Source organism: Dendropsophus ebraccatus, chromosome 9, assembly GCF_027789765.1.
Source record: "Dendropsophus ebraccatus isolate aDenEbr1 chromosome 9, aDenEbr1.pat, whole genome shotgun sequence".
Classification (NCBI taxonomy): Eukaryota; Metazoa; Chordata; class Amphibia; order Anura; family Hylidae; genus Dendropsophus; species Dendropsophus ebraccatus.
In genome coordinates, this window is record NC_091462.1 from 108,104,378 (window position 1) to 108,127,608 (window position 23,231).

The 23,231-nt window shown below is 44.1% G+C and overlaps 1 protein-coding gene and 1 long non-coding RNA gene across 2 annotated transcripts in view; one reads left to right on the forward strand and one right to left on the reverse strand.

Annotated features, from left to right (window-relative positions):
• RGS11 (regulator of G protein signaling 11) overlaps window positions 1-23,231 on the forward strand; it is a 94,207-nt gene that overhangs the window by 19,235 nt on the left and 51,741 nt on the right. Inside the window, exons 2-4 of the mRNA XM_069984284.1 lie at window positions 2,159-2,384; window positions 9,484-9,580; window positions 21,907-21,957. Coding sequence (XP_069840385.1) covers window positions 2,322-2,384; window positions 9,484-9,580; window positions 21,907-21,957 — 211 coding nt within the window. The 5' untranslated portion in view covers window positions 2,159-2,321. The remainder of the gene's footprint in view (window positions 1-2,158; window positions 2,385-9,483; window positions 9,581-21,906; window positions 21,958-23,231) is intronic.
• Window positions 812-22,152, reverse strand: LOC138801445 (uncharacterized). Its single transcript, XR_011364619.1, has 4 exons — window positions 21,886-22,152; window positions 2,876-2,979; window positions 2,704-2,799; window positions 812-881 (listed from the first exon to the last, which is right to left on the reverse strand). It is a non-coding gene; the product is annotated as an uncharacterized lncRNA (long non-coding RNA).

Below are 23,231 nucleotides of genomic sequence, written 5' to 3' on the forward strand. Positions count from 1 at the left end.
AACATAAGGAAGCTATCTATAAGGAGGGGCGACAGAGAGGAGGGCCATATACTAAAATGGGATCACATAGAGTCAGCCTACCCGCTAAATGTGGGTGTAAAGGGGCCAATACAGATGTGCAGTTGGTAGAGATGGTGATGGTGAGTGTGGAGCCTAATATGTCTGTCTGGCAGATTCTGTGGATTCGTGGCCCGGAAAGGTTCTCATAACGGCCCAGGACAGATGGAAAAGAAAATGAAAAGGGAAGAACTCCGATCAGAGAAGACGTCTCCTGTAAGTCACCTGATGTAACTGTACTGTAATTTTTATGGTGTACAGAACCTGTGTAGAGCTGAGTGTGTTGATGGCATAGTGGTCGGTCAGAGGAGGGGGGCCCCAATCAAAAGTTTGCTATGGGGCCCAGCCATTTCTAGTTACGCCCCTGAGTGTAGGCTGTGGATCCAGCACTGAGGTGGTAATAAGAGCCTGTAGTCTCTCTGTGGCCTCTCTGCTTGCTTCCAATTCACTCCAGTGCCTGGTCTCCTATCTCCCCCCTCCCCGTCTCTCCATAGACCTCTATGAGCAGCAGGTAACATGATCCCTCAATGAGTTGAGTGTCTTATAGTTGCAGCTACTGTACATGCACTATGTCTGGTACTATACAGACACAATGATATGGTATTAGATATGTACTATGACTAGTAACATATTATATATGTATTATAACTGGCACTACTACGGTCTACCATACAATGTCTAGCATTAAGCTTGTACTATGGTCAGTATGAATAACAGTTTTAGATGTGACCACTAGATGGCAGAAGAAGCAGGTCCCATAATAATAATTTCTTTATTCACACAGCACCAAGGTATTCCACAGCAATACCAGCAAACACTTCATCCTGGAAAACAGAGAAATGGTTCTTATTATAAGGAATCTTCATCTAGATAAGAGAATCAGATGACCGGAGCTGCTTCTCAGTATAAAACTTTCTGTTCTTAGTGCGAAAAATAGGAAATTCACAGGGAAAAAAAGGATAACATTGCAGTACCACCAGCGACCACCAGATGTCCCTCTTTTCAAGCTATGACAGCAGACAGGTGTAATGCAATGCTGCGCACATACTGTCAGATATGGGGCAGGCCATGGATTACCCCTTTAATGACCTTCTTCATTCCTTTCTTGAAGGTGCCTGTAATTATGGATCTGCAGTTACGGACAAATTTAGGGCCCATTGATTTCTATTGGGCTATTCAAACTCATAGAAATAGGACATGTCCCAGTACAGGAAGTCATTGCACAATTGTACGATATAGTATGCTACATTTTCTTATAGGCTTAAAAGAAATCTACACTGAGGTATAACAGCCTGATACACTTATTTGGCCTCAGTCAAGTGAATAGGAGCCAATGAATATGTTTGACATACACGCCTGGCAGTGGCGTAGCTACCATAGAGGCAGCTGCTATGGGGCCCATGCATGAGGGGGGCCCGGGGATGCACAGGGAACATGAGCTATCCTGTGTCCTTTGGCTTTACCCCTTACCTGCTGCACTGTGTAAGTGAACCAAAGTAAGAGGGTTAAAAGGCACAAGACAAGGAGATCTCTGTTTGACTGCTCTGATAACCTCTGACCTCCGTTCTCCGTAGCTCCTGCAAAGGTCAGGGGTTATCAATGCCCGAGCTTCGAAACAGAGATCTCTTTGTCTTGTGCTTTTTAACCCTTTTTTGTGTTGTAGCTTGTAAGTTAACATTGGGTCACTTACAAACTGCAGTACATAAGTAGTTAAGCAGAAGGTAGTCCACTTCTGCACCTATGTACTTAACCATAAAGATTCCGAATGGGCTCTTTTAGTTAAATACAGTGTACTGACAGAACAAGCAGCCATTGGCTCTCTGCTCTGACAGTCACTTTAGCTGCAGGATTTTGCCTCTGGCCACAAGATATTTTATTTTTTGCCACAACATTGAGCCTATATATATATATATATATATATATATATATATATATATATATGCAGTGCTTTGTGTTGTGCGTGGGGGAGGCGCGGCCCTGTACAGTATTTTGCTATGGGGCCCCATGAATCCTAGCGACGCCCCTGACGCCTGGAGATTTTTCCACAGTGCAGAGCTGTGTGAATGTAACACTAACAAACTCAGCTCTGCTCAATCCATAGATCAGATATCTCCTGCAGTTCCAGCATTGTCCATCAGGTGGCAGTAGAGATAACATGAGGACCAACTTCTAACCATCTCCCCAGTTCACCCAGAAGCTTGTGCTCAGCGAGTAGGTGACACACAGAGCGCTGCCCTCCTCGCCTCCTCCTCCTCCTCATCATCATGACTATCAACAACCTGCAGCAAGGGAAGAACTACAAAGTGCAGATGTCATGTCTGACCAAGGTAAGAGCACGGCCGCCGTCTCCGCTGCCGCCACTTTAACTCCTCGCATTCCAGCAGCGATGGGACAGATGTGCAGGGATGCAGGGGTTAGGCTGAGCAAGCACGGCATAGCTGAGGTGTGTACGTACGTGTGCGCAACAGATGTAGCAGAGACGACTTTGTCCTTTAACTCTTTTGGGCTGCGCCGTTTACGCCTTGTGCTGAGAATGTATGATTGCCAGCAGTCCTATGTAAACCGACATTGCTAGATAACTAGATATCATACAGCATGCACTGGCAGTCCCATGTAAAAGCAGAAAATACACAGAAGATTATATACCTGACTTCCTTGCAGTTGAGATTTTCTTGAAGTCCTATGTAAACCAGGTCATATACCATGGATAATGCAGTAGGCTTACTTACAGTCCTGTGTAAACTAGATAATACACATAAGATAATACAGTAGACTTAGTTGCAGTCCTATGTAAAAATATGATTTCCCACAGGTTTACCTGCAGTCCTATGTAAACCCACAGATAATTCTCGTGTGATAATGTGGTAGGTTTAGTTGCAGTCCTATGAAAACCAGATAATTCACATGGATTTAGTTGCAGTCCTGTGTAAATGAGGTGATATACATGAGATAATGCAGTAGGGTTACTTGCAGTCCTGTGTAAGTAAAACCACAGTAAGATGCAGTCCTGTGTAAAAGAAGCTAAACACAAACAGATAATGTTATAGTATAAAGCAGGATAGGGCAACATGTGATGGATAGCACGTAATGCAGTCCCATGTAAAATCTCTGCAATTTATGATAAACTGATTAGGTAGGATGCTATACAGTACAATCTAGGATGCTAAGTGCAGTCCTATGTAAATGGCGGGCCGTGCTCCATCTGTGTGCACTGTGTGGCGGTGCCCCTGCCAGGATAATGAGCGCCCGGCTGCAGAGTTACATCAGGACACATTCCCAGATAAAGGAGTTATATATAGATGACATGGAATCTGCCCTGATGGGGAGAGGAGAGGGGCTGGAGCATCACTCCCATCATCATCACTCTTACCATTACTCCCATCATCATCCTCGTCATCACTCTTATCATCATCCTCATCATATCGCACCTATCATTACCCCCACCATCTCCTCCAGCATCACTCCCATCATCATCCTCATCATCACTCCCATCATCACTCTTACCATCATCATCACTCTTACCATCACTCCCATCATCCTCATCATCATCACTCCCATCATCATCCTCATCATCACTCTTACCATCACTCCCATCATCATCACTCTTACCATCACTCCCATCATCCTCAACATCATCACTCCCATCATCATCCTCATCATCACTCTTACCATCACTCCCATCATCCTCATCATCATCACTCCCATCATCATCCTCATCATCACTCTTACCATCACTCCCATCATCATCACTCTTACCATCACTCCCATCATCCTCAACATCATCACTCCCATCATCATCCTCATCATCACTCCCATCATCCTCATCATCATCACTCCCATCATCATCCTCATCATCACTCTTACCATCACTCCCATCATCATCACTCTTACCATCACTCCCATCATCCTCAACATCATCACTCGTACCATCACTCCCATCATCCTCATCACTCTTATCAATCCCATCATCGCACCTACCATTACTCCCACCATCTCCTCCAGCATCACTCCCATCATCAACCTTACCATCACCCTCATCATCACTCTTACCATTACTCCCATCATCACTCTTACCATTACTCCCATCATCATCCTCCTCATCATCACTCTTACCATCACTCCGATCATCATCTTCTTAATCACTCTTATAATCACTCCCATCATCGCACCTACCATTACCCCCACCATCTCCTCCAGCATCACTCCCATCATCACTCTTACCATTACCGTCATCATCACTGCACCTGCCATCACTCCCATCATTTCCCCGCCATCACTCTTACCATCACCCCCACCATCTCCTCTACCGCTGTATTGATTACTAATGGCTCTCACCCTCATCCTCCTGGCGGCTTCAGTTTCCATCAGTAAGTGCAGCATTAGTCGGCGGTTGCTGTATACTATATACGAGGGATTATAGCAGGAGGCAGTGGTCAATCCAGAGTGGTGGTGTGTGTGTGTAGTGTCTGTGTGTGGTGTGTTGTATGTTTGTGTGTGTGTAGTGTCTGTAGTGTCTGTAGTGTGTGTAGTGTGTGTGTGTGGGGTGTATTTTGTGTGCAGTGTGGTGCGTTTGTGTGTGTGGTGTTTCTGTGTGTACTGTGGTGTGTGTATTGTTTATGTGTAGTGTGTGTGTGAAATTTTTGGTGTTTTTGTGTGTAGCGTGTGTGGGATGTGTGTAGTGTGTCTGTATGTGTGTGTCTATATGTATGTATGTAGTGTGTGTGTAACATGTTTGTATGCGTGTTGTGGTGAGTGGAGGGGGGACCTGACACCAGGGACCTAACACCAGGGACCTAACACCGGGGTCCAAACACCAGGGTCCAAACACCAGGGACCAAACACCGGGGTCCAAACACCAGGGTCCAAACACCAGGGACCAAACACCGGGGACCAAACACCAGGGACCAAACACCAGGGACCAAACACCGGGGACCAAACACCAGGGTCCAAACACCAGGGACCAAACACCGGGGACCAAACACCAGGGACCTAATACCGGGGTCCAAACACCAGGGACCAAACACCAGGGACCTAACACCAGGGACCTAACACCAGGGACCAAACACCAGGGTCCAAACACCAGGGACCAAACACCGGGGACCTAACACCGGGGTCCAAACACCAGGGACCAAACACCGGGGACCAAACACCAGGGTCCAAACACCAGGGACCTAACACCGGGGTCCAAACACCAGGGACCAAACACCGGGGACCAAACACCAGGGTCCAAACACCAGGGACCTAACACCGGGGTCCAAACACCAGGGACCAAACACCAGGGACCTAACACCAGGGACCAAACACCAGGGTCCAAACACCAGGGACCTAACACCAGGGACCTAACACCAGGGACCAAACACCAGGGTCCAAACACCAGGGACCTAACACCAGGGACCAAACACCAGGGACCTAACACCAGGGACCAAACACCAGGGTCCAAACACCGGGGACCAAACACCGGGGTCCAAACACCGGGGACCTAACACCAGGGTCCAAACACCAGGGTCCAAACACCGGGGACCTAACACCAGGGTCCAAACACCGGGGACCAAACACCAGGGTCCAAACACCAGGGACCTAACACCAGGGTCCAAACACCAGGGACCTAACACCAGGGACCTAACACCAGGGTCCAAACACCGGGGTCCAAACACCAGGGACCTAACACCAGGGACCTAACACCAGGGACCTAACACCAGGGTCCAAACACCGGGGACCAAACACCGGGGACCACACACCAGGGACCTAACACCAGGGACCAAACACCAGGGACCTAACACCAGGGTCCAAACACCGGGGACCACACACCAGGGTCCTAACACCAGGGTCCAAACACCGGGGACCAAACACCAGGGTCCAAACACCGGGGACCTAACACCAGGGACCAAACACCAGGGTCCAAACACCAGGGTCCAAACACCGGGGACCAAACACCGGGGACCAAACACCAGGGTCCAAACACCGGGGACCAAACACCGGGGACCACACACCAGGGACCTAACACCAGGGACCTAACACCAGGGACCTAACACCAGGGTCCAAACACCGGGGACCACACACCAGGGTCCTAACACCAGGGTCCAAACACCGGGGACCAAACACCAGGGTCCAAACACCGGGGACCTAACACCAGGGACCAAACACCAGGGTCCAAACACCAGGGTCCAAACACCGGGGACCAAACACCGGGGACCAAACACCAGGGTCCAAACACCGGGGACCTAACACCAGGGTCCAAACACCGGGGACCAAACACCGGGGACCTAACACCGGGGACCTAACACCCAGCCCTTCAGACCCCATTACCCTTCATATCCCAGTGTCCTTCAAACCCCAGTGTCCTTTTGATCCCAGTACCCTTCATACCCTGGTGCCATTCAGATCCCAGTGCGCTTCAGTCCCCAGGACCTTTCAGACCCCAGTGCCCTAAACCCCTAGTACCCTTTAGACCCCAGCACCCTACATATCCCAGTACCTTTCACACTCATTGCGCTGTACCTTTGGCAGAACCTTTCACCACGATGCCCTTCGGATTCTAATGACCTTCAGATCCTGTTGCACCTCAAACGCCAGCAGTCATTGGATCCTGGTAAACTCTTTAGATACCATCTATCTTCTGATACCCACCACTCTGACCCCCCTGCCCCCACCCTTCAGGCCCTACCACTGGGAACACTGGAGAACCCCCGGACCGGCGGCCATTACTGCTGCCCTGCTCAGCTCTGATGTGGTGATGCGTCCTGTACAGCAGCTCAGGAGCCTGGGAGAGCTGGGTGACAGGGCATTGGTGGCCATATTGGTGGATAGAAGGGGGTGCAGAGCATTCCTCCTCCCGTTACATGGAGCCTATTATAGATTTCCTCAGGAGCGGTGAGCGCCGGGTGAGACTCCCTCCATCTGTTCTCAGATCTCATTCTAGTCAGCAAGAAAACCGAACGCATCCAAAAAGATGTAAAAGAAGCGTGTAATGAGAGCGGGGGATGGGGGGATGCTGAAGTGTCTGCAGGAGAACTGATTGCATCGGAATATTCACAAATCTCATCGAGACGTCCTCAGCACCGGCCACACAAAGCCGCCAGGTGTGGGCACCCAGAGGAATGCAAGATGAGGGTGTATCACACATCCTAGGCTTAGATACACCAGCTCAGAGATAGTATCACACATCCTAGGCTTAGATACACCAGCTCAGAGGTAGTATCACACATCCTAGGCTTAGATACACCAGCTTAGAGATAGCATCACACATCCTAGGCTTAGATACACCAGCTCAGATGATAGTATCTCACATCCTAGGCTTAGATACACCAGCTCGGATGATAGTATCACAATTATAGGCTTTAAATTGCTATCTCAGCAGATGGTATCGTACATGACATGCTTAGATACCTGGCTCACCAGTCAGTATCACGCATTACCAGTTTAGATACATCTTGCTATAACACATCAGAGACTTCGGCGCTCAGTTACACTGACGTCCCTTTGATTCGTCCGTTGCAGCCGAGAACATAAAATACTAATTTGTGATGAAATAACATTAAGCTGATACAAGGCGACCGGATGTGCTGAGCTCTGACACCGGTCACTGAAATACCCAGAAATCCAGAGATAATCTCCTTATAGATGATGTTCTGCTGCCAGGCAACTGCTGAATATGTAATTATACAAATGTTACCGCATGTCACCAGCATAGTATAAACCGCCACAATAATCCACATCATAGTGTGCACCACTCCTGTACATAGAGGGCAGTGTTATACCAGTTATATTCCTGTACATAGGAGGCAGTATAGAACTTATATTATTGTATATAGGAGCAGTATTATAGTAGTTATATTCCTGTATATAAGGGGAAGTATTATAGTAGTTATATTCTTGTATATAGGGGCAGTATTATAGTAGTTATATTCCTGTATATAGGAGCAGTATTATAGTAGTTATATTCTTGTATATAGGGAGCAGTATTATAGTAGTTATATTCCTGTATATAGGAGCAGTATTATAGTAGTTATATTCTTGTATATAGGGAGCAGTATTATAGTAGTTATATTCTTATATATAGGAGCAGTATTATAGTAGTTATATTCCTGTATATAGGGGGAAGTATTATAGTAGTTATATTCTTGTATATAGGAGCAGTATTATAGTAGGTATATTATTGTATATAGGAGCAGTATTATAGTAGTTATATTCCTGTATATAGGGAGCAGTATTATAGTAGTTATATTCTTGTATATAAGAGCAGTATTATAGTAGTTATATTCTTGTATATAGGAGCAGTATTATAGTAGTTAGATTCCTGTATATAGGAGCAGTATTATAGTAGTTATATTCTTGTATATAGGAGCAGTATTATAGTAGTTATGTTCCTGTATATAGGGGGAAGTATTATAGTAGTTATATTCTTGTATTTAGGAGCAGTATTATAGTAGTTATATTCTTGTATATAGGGGCAGTATTATAGTAGTTATATTCCTGTATATAGGAGCAGTATTATAGTAGTTATATTATTGTATATAGGGGGCAGTATTATAGTAGTTATATTCTTGTATATAGGAGCAGTATTATAGTAGTTATATTCTTGTATATAGGAGCAGTATTATAGTAGTTATATTCTTGTATATAGGAGCAGTATTATAGTAGTCATATTCTTGTATATAGGAGCAGTATTATAGTAGTCATATTCTTGTATATAGGAGCAGTATTATAGTAGTTATATTCTTGTATATAGGAACAGTATTATAGTAGTTATATTCCTGTATATAGGGAGCAGTATTATAGTAGTTATATTCTTGTATATAGGAGCAGTATTCTAGTAGTTATTTTCCTGTATATAGGAGCAGTATTATAGTAGTTATATTCTTGTATATAGGAGCAGTATTATAGTAGTTATATTCTTGTATATAGGAACAGTATTATAGTAGTTATATTCCTGTATATAGGGAGCAGTATTATAGTAGTTATATTCTTGTATATAGGAGCAGTATTCTAGTAGTTATTTTCCTGTATATAGGAGCAGTATTATAGTAGTTATATTCTTGTATATATGGGCAGTATTATAGTACAGGTAGGCTGATGGGGGCAGGAAAATAATAAATAACTGAACTCACCCGTCCTCGTGCCTCCAATACTCCACTGCCCAGTTCCATTCACATCAGCCGTCTGTCATCTTCAGCTGGAAATCAGGTACGCCCCAGTCACTGATTGGCTGGATGGACAATCACTCAGCCAAGGAGGTGACATTGCAGCGAGTGAAGCTGCAAGTCACTGGCTTATGTGAATGGGACCTGGGAGCGTCACATTGGGGGCACCAGGAGGGGTGAGTTCCGCTGTTTATTATATTCCTGCAGTTTTTGGACTTCTCCCTAAATATAAATTCCTATAATTCTCAAATTCTCCTCTAATGGTATTACTATTGTCTCACTGTAGATGGAGCGCCTCATTGTGGCCATGCAGGACCCAGATGTTGGCATCAAAATGAGAAACCAACGCTTGCTCATCACTGTAATCCCACATGCCATGACTGGTAAGCGCTGCCTCATAGTCATAGAAACAATTGTTTTTTGCTCTTTTTGAGATACTATTACTGGTTCGAGGTTCTCATACAGGCCAGGACTAGACTGGTTTGATCCATTGATCCAACCTTCTGGGGAGAGAAGACGTTGGACGTTGGGAAGTTCATTTCCTGCCATATAATTTTCAGACATTGAGCTTGGCACCAGTCAAAACCTTAGGGCCCTGTTCCACTGGACGATTATCGATCGCATAATCGTTAACAATTAACAATCTCAAACGACCGCTATTGTGAAAGACCTGAAAACGTTCACTTATTTCCATGAAACGATAATCGTTACTTATGATCGTATTTGCGATCGTTTTTTCTTTGCTATTTCTTCGCTTATTCAATGCGAACGACTTGCGAACGTTTTGCGAACGAGCAACGATAAACATAGGTCCAGGTCTTTTAAAGCGTTCGGTCGTTAATCGTTAACTGCATTTCAACCGAACGATTATCGTTTAGATTCGAACGATTTAGCGATAATCTGAACGATAATCGTCCGGTGGAATAGGGCCCTTAGGAATATGTTGGCCAACACCTACAGCTGGACCCGCCAAGTTTGACGACACCAGTCAAATAGCTAATATGCATAGGGGCCCCCTGGCCTCTTCAGATAATGGTGGGGGAGAGAAGGGTCGGACATGTTGGATTTCAACCCTATTGTTCTCAGAGAGATAAGTTGCCTTTAGAGTCTGCCAGTGGTAAGAACACATGAATATTGGGCTGAGCTGAATGTATGGAGGGATCGGAAATGATCGTTGTTGGCTGAATTAACTATTGAAGGTGTATGGCCACCTTAAAGTGGTATTTTCATCAGAATATGTTAGCACCTATTCATATAGGCGATTTAAACAACGAGCAGATACAGGATTCGTGGGAGTGCAGGTCAAGTGATGCAGACTCAAGAAGTGTCGATAATGTAGATAAAGATTTTCTCAAGACACTCAACACATTTTGTAGTTGTGCCAACTACTTCTACATCACCCCACCAGAGCTCCAACAAATCCTCTATCTGTTTGTCCATTGTTCAAGTTAGGGATGGTCCGAAACTGCCGAGGTTCGGGTTCGTATGAACCCGAACGCTTGGCATCAGATTCCCGCTGTGTGTCCACTCCGTGCAGCGGGTGGATACAGCGGGAGTACTGCCTGGAAAACTGGGATACAGCCTATGGCTATGGCTGTATCCCAGTTTTCCAGGCGGTCCTCCCGCTGTATCCACCCGCTGTATCCACCCTCTCCACAGAGCGGCCAGACAGCGGGAATCATTTCCGAGAGTTCGGGTTCGTACCAACCCGAACCGAACTCTGTTCGGACCATCCCTAGTTCAAGTGTCTTCATCCTATCGAAGAGAACAGGTGGAGCGGCATTGGCCAAGTCACCGGGCCCCAACGTGCTTTGTGGGTTCCAGTGTTGGTCCTGACTTGCACAACCACCTCAGGTAGGTGGCATCGATTGGTTAGGCGGCAGCTGTTTCGCACGTCACGTGGTGCGAGAAAGCATGTGACGTGCGAAACAGCTGTCGCCTAATTACTTCATCCACTTCATGTAACCTGTTTTGGTGATGGAATAAAGGAACAAGTGTTTTTGCTAATATGGTGAGTGCCATGTTCTTCATCGCTAGATGAGTCTATTTTGTGCTGGGACTGTGTATAGTAGAGCACCACCTATAGCACCCCTCCGGGACAGTGTGCGTTCACACAAAAAGACGCTGCCTGAGTGCGGTTGTGGGGTTTAGTGCCGAGAACTTTTTGTTGACCAGATGAGAATACCCCTTTAACACGAAGCCTTGCCAACCTCTATGGCTACTCTCCTGCTAACGCTTGCCTGTAGCCAAGTCTCAGCATGGTTCTGGAGACTCCGCAGCTATCGCCTCCATCCTCTTCACACTTCTACATTCCATTACTGTAATATTCCTGGAGATATTCTGTTTCTGGAAACATCCATGGGCTGAATTCCTTAGGGCGCACATTTCAGAAACGATATAATTAGGTGTGAATACATTTATGTGCCAGTAGTTCTGACTTGTTAGCTCAAGTTTTACTGCCGGGGTCTGAATCAATTCCCATGTTATCCAATGCTAGATTTAATAGGCTCAAAAATAGCTGGTGTACACGTACAGGGTTAACCGGGCACAATAGATGGCGCTTTCACAATTCGGGAAACATTTGTCGACAGTTCGGATGGTTGTAGGCTACAAGTTATCCTGTTTAACATGAAAATGAATAGGAGGTTGTCACTGCCCCGCCCCCTTTTTATTTTTACTATAACAGTATTGATCCAAGCAGAGCATGTCTGCACATATAAGGTTGTAATTTACTTCTGTTTAAAAAATCTTCCGTCTTTCAGTACTTATCGGCTGCTGTATGTCCTGCAGAAAGTTGTGTATTCTCTCCAGTCTGACACAGTGCTCTCTGCTGCCACCTCTGTCCATGTCAGGAACTGTCCAGAGCGGGAGAGGTTTTCTATGGGGATTTGCTGCTGCTCTGGACAGTTCCTGACATGGACAGAGGTGGCAGCAGAGAGCACTGTGTCAGACTGGAAAGAATACACCACTTCCTGCAGGACATACAGCAGCTGATAAGTACTGGAAGACTGGAGATTTTTAAATAAAAGTAAATTACAAATTTACTGAAACCAGCTGATTTAGAAAAAAAAATATTTTCGCTGGAGTACCTCTTTAAGGAGCATGACTAGTAATTCCCCAAGACAACAGTGGTTCAACTCTTAACGTTCCTAAAAATTCTTCTTTTTTGTTATTAGTTTTATTTATAGCTGCGAAAGCCGAGTGGCAACCAATATGGCCTCCATTAAAGTTCACGCATCACCCAACGTAATAAAAGCTCCTGGATGTAAAATCTTATATAACTGTATTCCTTGGAAGACGTAACATCAGCCATCTTGGTTGTCAGCCAGGTTTCTCATAGCCATAGGTTCTATCCAATTTATTTTTGTCCTATAACATTTATAAAGCTTTTCTTGCATAGAGTGAACTTGTCCACCCTTGTCCCATGATCGAACGAAGAAGGATCTATGGAACTGGTGTAAGAAGTATAAAGACTGCGGTCACGGTGACACACACCGAATGGGGAGCGGCGGCGGCTTTGTACTTGGTCTTACTCTCCAGACTATGAATTATTCACAATAGATGTTCGGAGGTTCGTAAGACCTGTGAACATCAAAAAATTCCATTGATCCTCCAAGGAAAGCTCCGAGTTCTACCATAGAACTGAAAGTGCCGAGCTCATTAAATCCCCAAAGTAATAGGAAGTGAAAGTTTTGAATACAAAAAGTTTGGAATTTTGGAAACAGAATGTCAACCAGTCCCAGACCTGGCATTGGGTCTGATGGCAGGGGATACTTATGGAGGGTCTTCATTGGGACACAAGACAAGGGGTCAATGTAAAGCCAATTACCACATCTAGAGACTCATCCAGAGCAGCTCTTAGTATTGGAGTTCTGGGATCAATGGACAACTTGTAGGACTTTGTTAGCTTTGTGGTTGTTCTTCGGGAAATAAGTTCTTCTTTCTTGAAGAACAACCACAAGCCAAATGGAATCTTCCATGGTGTCCATTGCAGATTGGTTTTCTTTATAGACTCCCAGTAGTAAGACCCTCGAGTTTCACATCTAGAGGAGCTTTCAGTATTGGAGGAAAGCTTTGCTAGCCATGTGGTTGTTCTTCAATAAATGGACTCTAGCCACCACAAATCTTGGTGACACCTACAGACTTGATTCTAAAGGGGGCGCATCACCGAGGGGATACCGGTGCACTAGGGGGAACCGATGCAGATGGCGGGAATTCTCTGGCGATTTGAAAAATAGGCGGCACCACTGGGATCTACTTCCCAGTGACTTTTTTATGTAGGGAAGCAGTACATTTCCGCTAAACACTGAATGTATTGGGGTGGGGCAGTTCTGGAACAGGTCCTCCGGGCACGGTACTGGTATGGGCTGATTGGTGCATCACAGATTCATTCATAGCACTACTCTATGCAGTTCAGTGTCTAAATACAACAAGCCCCGTATGGGATCACATAGTGGTGAGTGACCTACTTAGGAACTGCTCTTCATTAGTTCCATAATTTTTGCCTGGGAAACTTTGACGATTTCATAGAAGTAAACACAGTTAATAATTCATAGAATTTAATTTCCAGATCTCAGAAGGTATTAAACCGTTCAGTGCCAGACAGCCGAGACAGCAGCAGAACACGGTAACATATAATATTCACATTTACTAACTGATGCCAATGAAGGTCTCTGCACTCCAGAGCTGCACTCACTATTCTGCTGGTGGAGTCGCTGTATACATACATTACATTACTGATCCTGAGTTATATCCTGTATTATGCTCCAGAGCTGCACTCACTATTCTGCTGGTGGGGTCACTGTGTACATACATTACATTACTGATCCTGAGTTATATCCTGTATTATGCTCCAGAGCTGCACTCACTATTCTGCTGGTGGGGTCACTGTGTACATACATTACATTACTGATCCTGAGTTATATCCTGTATTATACCCCAGAGCTGCACTCACTATTCTGCTGGTGGGGTCACTGTGTACATACATTACATTACTGATCCTGAATCCTCCAGTATTATACTCCAGAGCTGCACTCACATATATACGTGCTGATACTTATGTTCCTATAATGTAATGCTGATCCCCACTTCTGCAGAGCTCTAATATATTTTAGTAAGAAGTAAAGAATATATTGTAAGGGAACATGTCAGTGGGTGGAGGGGGTCTGGGGTGTGCTATATATATATATATATTCCTCCATTTTTACCTTCAATAAACATTTTTTAGATGCAGATTTTCCCAATGATCATAAAACATAAAAGACATAAAAGTGCCATAAAAGCTGCACACATCCCCTGACTTATTATTTATTTAGGCCCTGAGTGAGGATAGAAGGAGCCGGAGAAGGAAGGAGGAAGTAATTTCTCGGTCACAGGAGGTGGCTGGTGAGAGGAGGAGGTTGTTACACAGTCCACCAGATTGTCAGCTTGTTTCGTATCAGGTGCAGTCTATGTAGGGGCATGTAAGGGCCCTATTACACCTGCTAACGATGTCCATGCAGCCCTTAATGCCCGATTATCGGGCCCTCTAATAGGTTCAGTAAACAAGCGCCGATCTGGCAGATTGGCGCTCGTTTACTAAAATGATCGGACTATAGCCCCAGTAATAGTACCCTAAGATGGGCGAATGGACTGATACCCTGGGTAGCTATGGGGTAGGGTATGGTTTGGGACCCTCTTTGTGAGGCAGACATCAGGTAGTGGCAGAAGATCTGAAAGCTCCGATGGTTCCTAGACCCCATAGAGTAGGTGGTAGGAGGTGGGAGTTTCCAAGGGTCTAATAGTTCAGATGACTCCTATCCACCATTTAGTAGGTGACCAGGTATGACCTATGGATCAATAACTTAAATGGGCGGTGCTATAGGACTTGATACTTTAGAAGGCTGTCAGATCTCTATTAGGTTATTAAAGGGGTAATTGAAAAAAAAAATCTTTCAAATCAACTGGTGCAGAAAGTGCCAGAGATTTGTAATTTACTTCTTTTTAAAAATCTCCTGTCTTCAAGTACTTATCAGCTGCTGTATGTCCTGCAGAAAGTGGTCTGACACAGTGCTCTCTGCTGCCACCTCTGTCCATGTCAGGAACTGTCCAGAGCAGGAGCAAATCCCCATAGAAAACCTCTCCTGTACTCCAGCCTGGCGAGAATATACCACTTTCTGCAGGACATACAGCAGCTGATAAGTACTGGACGACTTGAGATTGTTTAGTAAATGTAAATTACTAATCTCTGGTACTTTCTGGCACCTGTTAATTTGAAAGATTATTTTTTTTGTGAACTACTCCTTTAAAAGCCTTTGAAGAAGAGATTGGGCCACTGGTGGACACCTACCATCTTAAGATGATAAAAGGCCTCCTATGCCTTAAGCAGGAGATTATCAATGGACCACTCATTTTAGGCAATAGCTGTTGACTTCACAGCAGGTTGTCATTGCCAAGAAAGCCAATATCTCAGATAGCTATAGATGCCATTTAGAAGTTGGTAATGGGCATCGCCATAGTAACTGATGCCTCAGATGGCTCCCAGATGCCCTTTAGTAGATACAGGGTGGTGCACAAGAAACCTTTTTAGCTTTTTTCAGGGCACTGGGCCCACTGGTGGACCATTCAGTTTAGGCGACGGTTGGTCCCAGCACGCTGTAAAGTGAGATGTTTTTCCATTAAGAAGAATTGCTATGCTGACATCTAGTGGCCTGGAGGAATCTGACAATAATTTGAATCATAGATATATATATATATATAGGGGGAGATTTATCAAACATGGTGTAAAGTGAGACTGGCTCAGTTGCCCCTAGCAACCAATCAGATTCCACCTTTCACTCCTCACAAACTCTTTGAAAAAATGAAAGGTGGAATCTGATTGGTTGCTAGGGGCAACTGAGCCAGTTTCACTTTACACCATGTTTGATAAATCTCCCCCCAAATGGTTTCTTAAGTTGGTGTTTCTTTAAGCGCCACGTGATCCTGCCCAGAAGTTCTGCTCCCTTCACCCCTCCCCATGTCCCCGGTTACATCTTAACTGGATTTACAGTTATATTTTATCTCACACGTCGGAGGATCGGAACGTTTCGCGGCTCCGTCGCTGAGCTGTTTCATTACGATAATTAAACCCCCGAGCCTTGATTACACTTGTGGGACTTTTTTTTAATTTCCTTAGCATCCTCTTGGGCACCTGCTCTTATCTCCAAAGCTAAACCTGACTGCTGGTAAAAATAAACCGGGAAAAACGCAGGAAACATATGCGCCACTTTATTTGTTCTGGATGGGAAGTAAATAAAATTGAGCAAGTTTCCACCCTAGGTGATTAGGAACCTCCTGAGAACGGCAGCAATGGTGGAGGGGAGGGCCATGGACAGGGGCCTTATGGGCTTGTCCACCCACCATGGGCTATTGGAGAATCTTCGGAATCTTTAACTTTTTTCACATTTTTTTTACATGTTTGCGCAAAAATAACCATTATCCAGTTTCCCCTATTAATCTGCCCTCAATATCCCATAATAAGGATCAGAAAAGAGAATTTTTGAAACTTTTGAGATAATATGTTTGTGCCCCTGTGGTAAATTCAGCCGATTGGACAGGATTTGGAAAGGCTTCAACCCTGTCTGTATAAGGTGTCACAGCTAACAATGTATATCAGAGAAAACACCTAGCCACGAGGAGGAAAGGGCTGCCTGTAGAGCTCAGAGACAGGATTGTGTGGAGGAGGAAAGAGCTGCCTGTAGAGCTCAGAGACAGGACTGTGTGGAGGAGCAAAGGATTGCCTGTAGGGCTCAGAGACAGGATTGTGCGGAGGAGGAAAGAGCTGCCTGTAGGGCTCAGAGAGAAGACTGTGCGGAGGAGGAAAGAGCTGCCTTTAGGGCTCAGAGAGAGGACTGTGTGGAGGAGGAAAGAGCTGCCTGTAGGGCTCAGAGACAGGATTGTGTGGAGGAGGAAAGAGCTGCGTGTAGGGCTCAGAGACAGGATTGTGCGGAGGAGGAAAGAGCTGCCTGTAGGGCTCAGAGAGAGGACTGTGTGGAGGAGGAAAGAGCTGCCTGTAGGGCTCAGAGAGAGGACTGTGTGGAGGAGGAAAGAGCTGCGTGTAGGGCTGAGACAGGATTGTGTGGAGGAGGAAAGAGCTGCCTGTAGAGCTCAGAGACAGGATTGTGTGGAGGAGGAAAGAGCTGCCTGTAGAGCTCAGAGACAGGATTGTGTGGAGGAGGAAAGAGCTGCGTGTAGAGCTCAGAGACAGGACTGTGCAGAGGAGGAAAGAGCTGCCTGTAGGGCTCAGAGACAGGATTGTGTGGAGGAGGAAAGAGCTGCCTGTAGAGCTCAGAGACAGGATTGTGTGGAGGAGGAAAGAGCTGCCTGTAGGGCTCAGAGACAGGACTGTGCAAAGGAGGAAAGAGCTGCCTGTAGAGCTCAGAGACAGGACTGTGCAGAGGAGGAAAGAGCTGCCTGTAGAGCTCAGATAGGATTGTGTGGAGCAGCAGATCTAGAGAAGAGGGCAAACACATCTCTGCTGCACTGAAAACTCCCAAGAGCTTAAATGGAAGAAGATGGAACTCCTCCTGCCACACTGTACTGTGATCAGCATAGAAGGGTAAGATAGGTCACCAAGAACCAATGGTTTCTCTGGCTGATCGCTAAAGATCCCGGCTGATGCTAAAGAATTTGCAGACTGTGAGAAACAAGATTGAACTTTTTGGCCTCAGTTCTAAGTGTCAAGTCTGGAGGAAATTAGGCACTGCCCCTCACCTGCCCTATACCACCTGTACATTAAGGAGGTGACCAGGCATTACTCATCACCTGCCCCATACCATCCCTACAGTGAAGAGGAAACTAGATACTGCCCCCCATCTGCCTCATCTGCTCCATACTCTCAATGAGTTGTGGCTTATTTCACAATAAGGGATTGGTTAAAGTGGAGAACTCCTTTCATAAAGCAACAGCATTCTCAGATCCAAATGTGGTGTCCTACCACGGGTGTTGCAGTTGAATACACCCTTCGCAAAAGTCTGTACTTATTGTGTTATTATGGTGATGAAAGCAGTACTAAAGTTCGCCAGTAGATGGCGCTGTATTCTGTATATGTGTATGGAAGTTGCACAACTGAAGGATGCAAAGGGTTATTGTTTCTATGTGTCACCAGAATCTGTAGACCAGTAGGATTCGTGTTTTTCTGTTTTGGTGCACTCTTCACCCACTCACAGTGCACCTTATATGCTAGAGAGAAAGTAAGTCACATGGGTGCAGGAGGAGCAAGGTCTTTCTTGTTCTGGACATTGTGGAGAAAGGACACGAGTCAGATAGCTCTCCACAGTGGTCCTATCTGGGCCCCGGCTCTCTGCCAGGTCCCCGTTCTCCAAGGTTCAGTCTTAGCTAGTACCCTGCATTGGAAGGATGCAAGACAGTACGCCTCTCGCAACTTCTTCACTAGTAACACTACACAGCACTATGCAGTGTTAAAGCCTCTTAGGAGAGGTCTAGCCAGAGACAATCTCAACCCACGCCGTGGACAAGGAGGAGTCACAGAGCAAAAGAGCTAGGAATTGATCCGGACAGAGCAAAGTTGCAGTAAGCCTAGGAACCCTGTCTCGCAGCGTGGGTGTCAGCAGGGAATCCTCAGCATTCCGCTCATCCCAGGTAACAAGGTCTGAGGCCTGTGTCACCTATTAGGAAGGTTCAGCCGAGTCTAGTGGGCATAAGGTGGTGTGAAGACTAAAACTCAAGGTCAATACGTGGGCACAGGTGTTCTTCTTCTTCTAAGTATTCTATCTTATTCTTCAACATCCCCGCAGAGCACAGTACTACATGGGTTGAGACTCTCAATGCATCATCCTCTCTGCTACTCTGCTTTTCGTATTACTCAGTACAACTCAACCAACACAACTATATCCATCACCGCACTTCTACTACAAATCTGGTCATTCTATTGTCAAGTGTTTATTAGGAACTTTGTCAAGTGTTTTTCATAGACTTTAACTAAAGGAACCTTATACTGTTGAACCTGTATTACCTGCTGCACGTTTACAAACAGTAAACCGGCTCAACTATATATCAAAGACTCTGCGATTATTCGCAACCCACCGACACAGCACACACAGCAACCTTGGGACACTTCCCCTTTCTGTGGGTAGTGGGTCCTATTATCCGGGAGGGTCACTATACCACTCTGGCCATCCGTGATATCACCCCAAGGTGATATCACCCCAGTAGCAACCGGGCAGGACACTGACCCCAGGAGAAAAGGGTACAACTGGCCTTGTAAAATAAAAGCAGGCGTGCCAACACACCTGTAAGCCCTCCAGGCATTGGCGTTACGTGACAACATCCCAAGGTCCGGCTGTATCTCAGCCAACAACCACAGAAGTGTCCTCACACTATAACACCTAGCAAGTGAACGGCCGATCCTCCGATATAACATCACACCGGGGGTACACCACACAAAGCTTTTGGGTTTCTCATATATGAACTTTATGAACAGTAAGATCCCTATGAAGCAGTCCCCAGGGCTTCTCTCCAAATCTGCCACCTGGTAATGGGAATGGATTGGAGAACATTGACTATCTAAGTGCACCTTAGTTTAGATCAAAGGCTCTTAGTGTTGTTATTGACCCTGGAGACTCTCTGGAGCCCATCAGCAAGATTTTCAGACTGTTATATGTAGATCAACTTGACGCCCTACAGTATATTTTGTAGACTAATTCAACTCCTTGACCTGGAGCCATGGACAGAGACAATTCCATGAACATCTCCCAGCTATTTTCTTGGCCACTGACTGCAGATAAAGAACGCTGTTACTGTCAGCTGATTGTAAAGATGTTTCCAAGAACAGAAGGACTGTCTCATGAGAACTACTGCCTTGGCGCCTGTTTATGTATGTAATATATTAGGAGGTGCTGAGTACAAGTTTATGTCTCTGCTTGGTCTATATTTAAAGGGAAAGTTCAGCAATATAAATGGTAAAAGAATAACATATGCACAAAAATATAACAACTATAATACTGCTCCTATATACAAGAATATAATTACTATAATACTGCTCCTATATACAGGAATATAACTACTATAATACTGCTCCTATATACAAGAATATAACTACTATAATACTGCTCCTATATACAAGAATATAACTACTATAATACTGCTCCTATATACAGGAATATAACTACTATAATACTGCTCCTATGTACAAGAATATAACTACTATAATACTGCTCCTATATACAAGAATATAACTACTATAATACTGCCCTCTATATACAAGAATATAACTACTATAATACTGCTCCTATATACAAGAATATAACTACTTTAATACTGCCTTCTATATACAAGAATATAACTACTATAATACTGCTCCTATATACAAGAATATAACTACTATAATACTGCTCCCTATATACAAGAATATAACTACTATAATACTGCTCCTATATACAAGAATATAACTACTATAATACTGCCCTCTATATACAAGAATATAACTACTATAATACTGCTCCTATATACAGGAATATAACTACTATAATACTGCCTCCTATATACAAGAATATAACTACTATAATACTGCTCCTATATACAAGAATATAACTGCTATAATACTGCTCCTATATACAGGAATATAACTACTATAATACTGCTCCCTATATACAAGAATATAACTACTATAATACTGCTCCTATATACAAGAATATAACTACTATAATACTGCCCTCTATATACAAGAATATAACTACTATAATACTGCTCCTATATACAAGAATATAACTACTATAATACTGCTCCTATATACAAGAATATAACTACTATAATACTGCTCCTATATACAAGAATATAACTACTATAATACTGCTCCTATATACAAGAATATAACTACTATAATACTGCCCCTATATACAAGAATATAACTACTATAATACTGCTCCTATATACAAGAATATAACTACTTTAATACTGCCTTCTATATACAAGAATATAACTACTATAATACTGCTCCTATATACAAGAATATAACTACTATAATACTGCCCCTATATACAAGAATATAACTACTATAATACTGCTCCTATATACAGGAATATAACTACAATAATACTGTCCCTATATACAAGAATATAACTACAATAATACTGTCCCTATATACAAGAATATAACTACTATAATACTGCTCCTATATACAAGAATATAACCACTATAATACTGCTCCTATATACAAGAATATAACTACTATAATACTGCTCCTATATACAAGAATATAACTACTTTAATACTGCCTTCTATATACAAGAATATAACTACTATAATACTGCTCCTATATACAAGAATATAACTACTATAATACTGCCTCCTATGTACAAGAATATAACTACTATAATACTGCTCCCTATATACAAGAATATAACTACTATAATACTGCTCCCTATATACAAGAATATAACTACTATAATACTGCTCCCTATATACAAGAATATAACTACTATAATACTGCTCCTATATACAGGAATATAACTACTATAATACTGCTCCTATATACAAGAATATAACTACTATAATACTGCTCCTATATACAAGAATATAACTACTATAATACTGCCCCTATATACAGGAATATAACTACTATAATACTGCTCCTATATACAGGAATATAACTAATATAGCACTGAAGAGCAGTATAGGACCATTGTATTGTGTTCTGGTTCTGGACACTGACTTGCTTGTGCTTTGGTTCTAGGTAATGACGTTGTGGAGTGGCTCATACAGAAGTTGTCCATCAGTGATGAAGGTGAGTGACTGACTTATAGTGCACTTGTAAAGCGACACCTCCTTAGGCCTCTTCTTTGCTGCTGAGTGACTACCCCAGAACTCCATGCAGTGAGGATATCCAGCAGTGTTCTGGTGGTTTGATGGTGTCCTAGGTGGGGGAGGATGCGGCATGGATAGACAGTCCATTATACAGCAGATACAGCTTCCTGTGACCACTTTGGTACTAAATACACTGACATAGTGGTCACCAAGAGAGGAAGTTGAGGGGTTGCTAGGCAACGTGATCTAAAACTTTATACGTACTACAGTGAGCAGCTGCAGGGAGTCTGTACAGGAATGGCGTAAATGAGATCATTATTGTCCCTGAGCTGTATATGATATCTCTATGAGCCGTACTCGGCCCTCGCCTCACGTCTTTATCTTATAGTACATGCGGCGAGTCTTCATTAGTGCCAGAAACCTTACATAATGTCTCATTAGCTAAGAGAATGGAGGATTCGCCTGGACCGCTGCCTCCCCCACTCGCCCTCACTAGTCTCTGACAGCAACGTCCTATCATCTTCCATCGATTCCATTACCTTGTGGACTTGTGGGTTTTAACGTTCCATTTTTAAGAATATATATATATATATATATATATATATATATAGTCAGTGTAGTGAGTGGTCAGAGTTTCTACAAGGCTCCCGGGTCCTATACCTCGCCATCTTCTCTGACGCTGGCCATGCACTTTCAAAAACTTTGTTTGGCTGACAGTTATCTCTCCTGACATCCCAATACACATGAATGCTCACCACTTCCATTACTTATCAGCTGCTGTATGTCCTGCAGGAAGTGGTGTATTCTCTCCAGTCTGACACAGCGCTCTCTGCTGCCACCTCTGCCCATGTCAGGAACTGTCCAGAGCAGCAGCAAATCTCTGACATGGACAGAGGTGGCAGCACTGGAAAGAATACACCACTTTCTGCAGGACATCCAGCAGCTGATAAGTACTGGAAGACTTGAGATTTTTCAATAGACATAAAATACAAATCTGTATGACTTTCTGACACCAGTTAATTTGAAAAGAAAGAAAAAAATCTCTGGCATTTCCCTTTAACACACCGCACTGAAGAAGACAGAGACCATCTGCTACATCAATCAATGCAGATGCTGCTGGGATCACAGGACTTTAGCTAGCAAGTTCCCTCAAAACACATACATATCTTAGTTCTTACATTTGCTATCTGTTAGGGTACTATTACTTGGAACGACAATCGTCCCTATCCGGCCGATTATCGTTCCGTGTAATAA